General features: G+C 42.5%; 2 protein-coding genes across 2 annotated transcripts; both read left to right on the top strand.

Annotated features, from left to right (window-relative positions):
* The first annotated feature begins 217 nt into the window (after positions 1 to 217).
* Positions 218 to 8,370, top strand: LOC6525930 (lysophosphatidylcholine acyltransferase). Its single transcript, XM_002101714.4, has 8 exons — positions 218 to 740; positions 5,686 to 5,831; positions 5,900 to 6,385; positions 6,459 to 6,596; positions 6,851 to 7,127; positions 7,197 to 7,298; positions 7,362 to 7,503; positions 7,565 to 8,370. Exons 1-8 carry the CDS (start codon positions 531 to 533, stop codon positions 7,669 to 7,671), a joined length of 1,608 nt encoding a protein of 535 aa, XP_002101750.2. The 5' UTR covers positions 218 to 530; the 3' UTR covers positions 7,672 to 8,370.
* Positions 4,275 to 5,668, top strand: LOC26535498 (transmembrane protein 256 homolog). The gene has a single exon (XM_015191055.3). The coding sequence runs from the start codon at positions 4,731 to 4,733 to the stop codon at positions 5,346 to 5,348; it is 618 nt and encodes a 205-aa protein (XP_015046541.1). The 5' UTR covers positions 4,275 to 4,730; the 3' UTR covers positions 5,349 to 5,668.
* Positions 8,371 to 8,716: the final 346 nt, after the last annotated feature.

Here is an 8,716-nt window from a genome sequence, read left to right as displayed (position 1 = left end):
AAATAATTTTATATATAACGTATGGGATTTTTATTGCTACTTAACAAAGCATTAATATTTAAAAGTAACGAACGTTTTGTCATTACTAACACGCACTGTAGGTTGCCGGATCGTCAGGAATATAAGTGCGTATTTCCTACGGTATTTTTCCAGTATCTATCGCCTGAGCACGCAGTGCTGCACAACGCTGCGGCGAAAGTGTTGCGAAACTGCGCAGCAAAGAGTTTGCAAAACGTATTTGTTGTTGTGTTGCTCGCTAACGAATCCAATAACTATACTATGCGATCTGAGTTTGCGGCATAAAAATACAAAAATTGCCAATCAAAAGCGGAGGGCGAAAAACGCGAAAGGCAACGCTTGAAACGCCAGTGAAGTCGTGGCCAGTGAGGAGATAACACCCATTGTTGTTATTATTTATTTATTTTTTGCATATTTTTTTTAAACCGCTGTGCGGGAGTGCGTGGTGTGATAGCAAAAAGTGAGCGAAAGAAGTGAATATAAGAAGACGAAAAAGGAGTGTGTTGGGGGCAATGACAACGTCGACAATTAAGCCAACGGGCGGCGAGGAAGTGCCACCGGCGGGCGTGGTGGGCGGTGTGGGCGATGTCGCTGATGTGGGAGTGGCCGCCAGCCTGACCAAACGGGACTCCGAGGAGGATACGTGGGCATCCAAGGGGTACAACTACATCAATCCGTTTGTCCATCGCATCGAAATCGACAGTCACATTGAGGTGGCCAAGGTGAGTCCCCTAGTTTATTCCTATTCCATTCTTCTTATCCCACGCCCCTGTTTCTCACACTTCCCTCTAGCCATCTCCCTCTTCCATTCATGCAAATCGGGCACATGTGCGATCTCTTCAGGCGCGCATTCAAAGGGGGGATCTGAGCTCTTTTTCAAAAATATGCCTCATACCCCTTATAGCATATTAATAAGCAGTATCCCCCTTAAGCTCCATTTTAATTTATGATTAAATACCATCCCTTTGCCATCATCTTTACATCCGCCCCTGGCGATCTTCACTGGAAAGTGAGAGACAGAGAGAGAGAGAGCGGAAGAGATGTGGAGAGAGCCGAAGAACTTTCTTTCGCCCATCTCTCTCATCCGCATTGCACTTGAAATGCGTTTGCCGTTACATTTGGTCAATGTTCTTGTTCTTGCTTGCATTGTTTTTGTCATACTCTTTGCTTCGTTTTTACCGCTTCGTCCATCTGATTTTTTTTTATCTGTCTCTGCCGACGGCTCTGCCTACGTCAGCGTATTCTTTTTTTTTTGCCAGCGGCAGCGAGAATCGTATGATTTTCTTGTTCTCTTTGTTGTTGGTAGGCCAACAACTAGGGGGCTTGTTGTTGTGCATTTTGTTGGTATTGCTATTGCTAATGCTGCTGCGACGCCGGTTCTTTTGGCTCGTGTGCCGTTATTGTTGTTATACATAGTTTTTGCCGTTGTTGTTGTTATTGGTATTGACTTAAATTCATCCATCTCGCTCGCACTCGCAAAGTCAATGGGTGCCCAGTTCCGTCTTATTCCCGTTTTCTTTGGCCATTTTTGGTGGGTGTTCGAAAGAGATGGCAGAGTATATTGGGATAAAAAGATATAGGGGCTCTATAAGAACCGAACAATTTCAAAGCGTACATTGGCATGGCACTACTAAAGATACAACACATTTGACAAACCGACCAGCCACTAAAGATAAAGATATAAACGAGACCGTAAAGCGCATATCAAATATACCCTATAGATACACTGATCTAAATAACTGGCTTAAGTCTGCATATATCTTGATATTTATAAAGCCAGGGGTAAACAAAAGTACATACAATGCACGTTTTGACGACGTTTGCGGATGCCATTGACCCCATGATTTTATCATCCCAAAAATATTATCTTTCAGATATGAAAAAAAAAGTGGACTATAAAAATGCGCGAATGCGGGAACTTAATAAACAAATTTGTTTTTGTAGCAGATTTTCTCACATAAGCACCGCAATTTACCGTGTCAATTGCAATTTGTAACATTTATTAATAGAAATGAATCCGCAGCAGTCAATACTATTAGTAAGCTTGTTTAATTTCCTTTGCGAAACTCAAAAATAGAATGTTCGTATAAAATGTCTGCTCATTCTTGCTAATTATATTTGTTATGCCATCAGGCTCAAGTTTCCAGTTCCATACCTATATTTACCACCCTGAATTCCTCAGAAGCAGAATATCACCCCACCAGCTGAACCCGACACTTTATCACTAACTTCCATTGCAACGTCAGGTGTTTTACTGCCTTTAAAGAGCCCCCTAATCAGCGAAGCGGTTCGAGTTTCTCACACGTGGGCTAATGGGTGAATTTGGCACGTTAAGTATCCTATAGTATTTCCGTACCCCTTTCCACAATTTCCTATATTTTCTATATTTCGGTATACCTCGCCATTTGTACTTGGCACTAATTGCTCCGTGTGGCAATAATACAATAATAAACAAAAGCAAATACAAGTGTTTCGACTTGTTTACGGATCAGCGCAGATTGCCCAGGAATTGGTATAATTTCGGTTAATCGTTGCACACAGAAAATTAAAGTTATATAAAAGAAATAATAGGTAGAAAATGCTATGAAACTGGCCAACTTTAAACTATGTATAATACCATAAATCATATTTAAATTACACTATATTAGTATTTAAACATTGAAATAACACTCTATACCAAGAATGAAAGTGATGTATCGTTTTCCGTATCATTTGGACACCTATAGATGTAATTAAAAGCCAACATACACACCTTGTATTTATGATTTATTGTTCGGCTGATTCACGGAAAATCGCGAATATGGCGTGTTTCCAATGACTTGTAGCTATTGCTGAAGGGATTTAAAGGGATTTCTTATTCTGAGAATGATTAACAATTTCTTTTTTATAGGTTATTTGACAAGGGATATTCTATAACTAGTTTTAAAGTAGAACTCTTACTGCATCAAATCCCATTAACCTACATATACATATGTATTTAAGAATCACGCGAGGTAAACAAATACTATATAAACGATCTCAGTGACGCACCCACATGGCGCTATCGCTGAGTCAAGTTTAAAAGTCTTGAATAATAAAATGATAATTGTTGCAAAACCAGCAACAACATTGATAACTTGATAACTGCAGCGGGGCGTAGTCATAGCACACTTAGTATAGAATATTACGGCCAGGTCTGAGATCAATTGGGGAAGTGGAAGCGATGCATTTGTTGAGCCATTGACCCACTAAAATAATAAATAAATATATATGTATATAAAGCTCGAGAGTTGGCTGAAATCGGGGGCTTTTGGGGGGATTCCATTGCGTGCCGAAAACAAAAACCCGTTTCGCTTTCATTTCGCTTTCGACCAAAGTTCAAGGCACTTTAAAATGGCCCTGACATTGTTGTTACTTCCCATCAAGTTGGCCTGCAGTTCATTTGGCTAAATGCTGGCAGGCACTCGATTAATTGGATTTTTAATGGATATTTGTGAAGTTACTCTTTTGATTTTAGCTACCGACTAGCAAAACTTTACTTTTAAATACCTAAGATTTGTTTAGAGCATTTTTGGTTAAACATAAATCCTATTTAGCTGTATTTATGTATACCCGTTACTCGTAGAGTAAAAGGGTATACTAGATTCGTTCAACAGTATGTAACAGGCAGAAGGAAGCGTTTCCGACCATATAAAGTATATATATTCTTGATCAGGATCAATAGCCGAGTCGATCTGACCATGTCCGTCCGTCTGTCCGTATGAACGTCGAGATCTCAGGAACTAAGAACGCTAGAAAGTTGAGATTAAGATTCACGTTGCCACGCCCACTCTAACGCCCACAAACCGCCAAAAACTGTCAGTGTTGAAGACTCTCCCTCGCACTTCCATTAGCTGAGTAACGGGTATCAGATAGTCGGGGAACTCGACTATAGCGTTCTCACTTGTTATATATATGTACATCTCATTAGCTTTGTTTTCATAAATAGAGATTAAAATGCGAATCTTTGGAATGCTGAAAAGCACAAATTCGACACTGATTCCATAGCATAATGTGGAAATTGGGCGATAATCCCCGAGAGTTTCAATACCATATTACTAATGGAACCCGCTTCAGACATTGTGTGCTCTTCCGGGCTATTTCCATGCGATTCCTTGGAAGCGATTGTTATCAAGAGGGCCGGATCGACAGGCAAAGTTCAGTGCTTTAAACGGCGGGCCTCCACTCGACTGATAAGTCAGCCATATATCAATATACTACCAGCGATTAACGCCTGGCAATTGGCAATTGGCAATTGGCAGTTGGCGAATGTAAACATGGGGCATACTGTTTGCCGATCCATTGATTTGTGGAGTCTATATTAATAGGCGACTGCTTGCATAAATTAATGGGCACAATTCGCCATGTGATTTCCATTCTATCCGATAAGCGATACGTGATTATCATTGGGCCTTATTTGCCATGCCGCACTCTAATCAAGTGCGAGTGTACCCCAAAATGATTAGGGCTAGTAATATAATACTAAATCCTTTAATCTCCTGAGATGTACATATGTATATGTTAGTTCTTTGTTTCAAATGTCACCGAAATGAATAGTCTACACTATCGATGTTTTCAACTGAAAATCATTTCAAATCGATTGCACTTGACAACGATGTTTTTGCAGCACTAGCGTAATATAGTGAATCCCCCATATAGAAGTTCTACTGTACACATACTGTACATACACATATATGTATGTACACTTTTGGCAGTGCGTCAAAATTATTGTGGCAAGAGTTTGGCAAGGCAATTACACAATGTCGATGGCCGAAACGCTAGACTATCTCATCCTGGGCAATCCAGTCAGTCAGATGGTCATCGCGTCGGCGAACGCCTTCTTGGAGATCATCGGCCTGGAACCTTGGCAACCTTGGCCAGTGGAGGATTCCATCCTGACACTGCATCCATCGGCGGCGCAATCGTATATGCGTTCGCATAACTCACTGTATTGCCTCGCCGGATGCCATTACCATTTTGTGCGGCTGGCGGGGATTGGCGGCGCATCGGCTATCTTTATGAGTGCCTACTGCAAGTATGTGCTGCGGGACATCGATGGCATCAGGGAGCAACTGGACTCGCAGGCATTCGCCGATGTGGCCAATCGCATCCACTTCCTGCACTCCTTCGCCCTGATGGCCATGCCCCTGGCCCACTATCCCTTCCTCACCGGCACCCTAATGATCACCGGCACCCTCGCCTTCAGCGGTTCCATGTACTATCGCGCCCTGACGGGTGAGAAATGGATGCAGCCGTATGCCACCATGGGAGGATTCTGCCTGATGGCCGCCTGGCTCTCGTTGGTGCTGTAGAGAATTACAGAATAACCGATCACTGCTTGTGCATACCTTGTCCAAATGGATCCCATTCCACTTACTTAGCTGGCAGTAGTATATAGTGAATATAGTCAGTCCTAAAAGTGAAGTCTAAGCAGGCCTTTGCCGCCGATGGAAGACACTTTTAAGATCTATATTGCTATGATCTGTTCTGCCCAATGTAAATCAAATAAACAATACGAAAGTACCATCTAAAAACCGTTTACTTTTTTAATTTAATATTTCTGATATTATGTTTCTAATATGCAAATTATTGCCTCAAAGCGTCTAACGACTTCTTTGAATCCCCATATAATGTATGCTTATTTTCCAGATCTATGTGCTGACAGTGCTGCTCCTGCCCATCCGCGTGGTGGGCTGCGTCCTGTCCCTGATCTCCGCGTGGATGTTTGCCTGCATTGGCCTCTATGGAATGACCCTGGATGATCTCAAGGCGAAACCCCTCACCGGCTGGCGGAAGTGAGTAAAAATGTCATTCATGTCATCATTTCAAAAACAATTGGCTAATCATCATCGATTCTTTTCAGACAAATGCAATGCATGACGGCCCGTGGGATGCGCATGGTGTACACCTTTGGATCGTTTCACTATGTGACCATGAAGGGTCGAGCGGCGACAGCGAAAGAGGCACCCATTCTGGTGGTGGCACCGCACTCCTCCTACGTGGACTCCATCCTGGTCGTGGCCAGTGGCCCGCCCTCGATAGTGGCCAAGCGGGAGACGGCGGACATTCCGCTGCTCGGAAAGATCATCAACTATGCGCAGCCCATCTATGTGCAGCGCGAGGATCCCAATTCGCGCCAGAACACCATCCGTGACATTGTCGACCGCGCACGCTCCACAGACGACTGGCCACAGGTGGTCATCTTTGCCGAGGGCACCTGCACCAATCGCACGGCACTGATTAAGTTCAAACCGGGCGCATTCTATCCGGGCGTGCCCGTCCAGCCGGTGCTTCTCAAGTATCCGAATAAATATGACACCTTCACCTGGACATGGGACGGACCTGGAGTGTGAGTAACCCATGGGATTCAACTGGATTTCAAATCAAATGTAAATTCAATTTGAATTCGCTGCTTAATTTAGATTACGCCTTCTCTGGCTGACGATGACGCAGTTCTATAATCGCTGCGAGATCGAATATCTGCCCGTGTATACGCCATCGGAGGACGAGGTGGCCGATGCCAATCTGTATGCCAACAATGTGCGCGAGGTGATGGCCAAGTAAGTGGGGCAATAGCCCATTGAATGGTCGGAAATGGAAATTTTGCCAAAAACATAATTTGTACAAATGAAATGGGCCATTTCCTTAGCCCATTTCCTATTTATAGCATTCATTTACCAGTTTATACGCTATATCAAAGCATTTAGTTCGATTGAGAGGTAAACAAATGTCGTTGCTTAAAATAACGTTTAAAAAGGGACTTAATTGGTTTTCAGATAGCGAAATTGTACTAATAAGTATGCAATTTTTCTAGGGCCTTGGGTGTGCCCACCTCGGATTATTCGTTTGAGGATGTGATTGTGATGAGCCGAGCCCGCGACATGAAGATTCCCTTCCCCGGCGACATCGTGGAGATCGAGCGCACCATCGAGAAACTGGGCCTGATCGAGAGCCAACGCGATGCGGAGCTGTGCAAGAACTTTCTCCGTCTGTCCAACACGGATAGGTTGGACATCATCACGTTTGGCGAGCTGCTCCAGGTGGATCTCAAGAACACCAATCTGCACAAGCTGTTTGCCCTGCTGGATCACGTAAGCATTTGATCTAGCTCCCTTGCGCTGTCTCTTTCTAATTGCTATTGTCTATTTCACTCGTTTTAGCGTCGTGCGGGCACAGTGAGTTTGAAGAGCTTCCTGCTTTGTTCCCTCTTCTGCAAATTGAAGAATTCCGATCTTTTGACCTTCCTGCGTGCCCTTATCCACGTAATATAATATATATATATTTATGTTGCATTTATTTGAACTGATTTTTTTTTTATTCCATAGATCTACAGCGAATCCAGTCAGCAAATCGACAGGGAAAGTTTTGTGCGATTGATGAGACACGCTGGCGGCAAACTGAATGAACAAAAGGCCCAGGCGCTCTTCTATGCTCTGGATACCGACAACCTGGGCTACATCTCCTTCGGTGAGTATTTCATCACTTGGCTAAAATCCGTATGTTCTAATCGATCTAAATGAAACAACAGATTCCTTTGCGGAGCTTACGGAGAAGCAGAAATCGAGCTATAAATTTCTCTATCACAAATCGGAGCACATACGGCGACCGAAGGCAGTTACAACGGCCGAGAATTGAAGATCTGGAGCACGTTTTTGCTGTTTCACAGGAAATTAATTCAAGCTGAAGGAAGACGTGGAGTTGTAACCAAGAGAAATACCCAACCTAAGCAGAATGTTCAACCGTCGAGTGTATATTTTTAATATTTATTTATCGTGTAACGCTTGTCCCCGGCACCCATATATTGTAATTAATATTATTTTTATTATTATTACCATAGTTTCTTGTGAACAAATGCTCACAGCACAGAGATCCGGATCTGATTGCGCCCAGCTTTGTTATTATTTATACTCGGACTCTTAACGCAAGTCATTTCATCTTTGTGATTCTTATTATACACACCTACGTTATATATACACAACTAAAAACTTAGAGGATATATAAACAAGTATGTATCTTATATAGAGGCAGGCAAAGCAACCATCAAGCCCTTGAATATTTCCTATATCCACGGCCAAAAAGAGAAACCACAAAGAATTGTATGGCTAGCCATAGGTATAAGACATAACAGCAGACCCAGCCAACGAAGCTCTCCTTCGATCCCACACACTAAACACCACCAAGACCAAACAGAACAACGGAACTGCGATCGAAATCGATCATAAACACAACTAACCAAGTAAAACTGAACCACCCACCACCAAGCACACGCGAAGGAAAACTATTGTAAAACCAGCCTCATTTAGAAAAGATAAAGAACAATGTCACAACAACCCATGTAAATGCTTTCTAAAATGGACTTAACTCAACTAAATTGAATGTACGATCTTTTATGCGAGACTTGCTTTAAATACTTTAATAACAAATGGATTGTATATTTCCTAGACTATATAATTGGATAATTGGACGGTTGTAATACTTTGAATAACTTCTTGATTTCTGTTAAACTCTTTTGCATAATTTCATAATGCTGAATTTAAATTTAAGGATCTCCGATCTGTTGTATGTGTTACCCTCAGATCTATAGTTCCTCAGAGCGAATGCTATGCCATTTGGTTATTAAACATTTCTTGTGCATTTTGTAAACCACACGGCCAACTTAACTACACTTCAGACCAGCACC

The sequence above is a fragment of the Drosophila yakuba genome, chromosome X (genome assembly GCF_016746365.2).
Source record: "Drosophila yakuba strain Tai18E2 chromosome X, Prin_Dyak_Tai18E2_2.1, whole genome shotgun sequence".
NCBI classification, from domain to species: domain Eukaryota; kingdom Metazoa; phylum Arthropoda; class Insecta; order Diptera; family Drosophilidae; genus Drosophila; species Drosophila yakuba.
This window is presented reverse-complemented; position numbering and strand designations above follow the sequence as displayed.

Coding starts and splice junctions, on each gene's coding strand:
- LOC26535498 (XM_015191055.3), top strand. CDS start 4,731: ATGTATGTACACTTTTGGCAGTGCGTCAAAATTATTGTGGCAAGAGTT.
- LOC6525930 (XM_002101714.4), top strand. CDS start 531: ATGACAACGTCGACAATTAAGCCAACGGGCGGCGAGGAAGTGCCACCG. Junction 741..5,685: donor GTCACATTGAGGTGGCCAAG/GTGAGTCCCCTA, acceptor CTTATTTTCCAG/ATCTATGTGCTGACAGTGCT. Junction 7,128..7,196: donor TGTTTGCCCTGCTGGATCAC/GTAAGCATTTGA, acceptor CACTCGTTTTAG/CGTCGTGCGGGCACAGTGAG.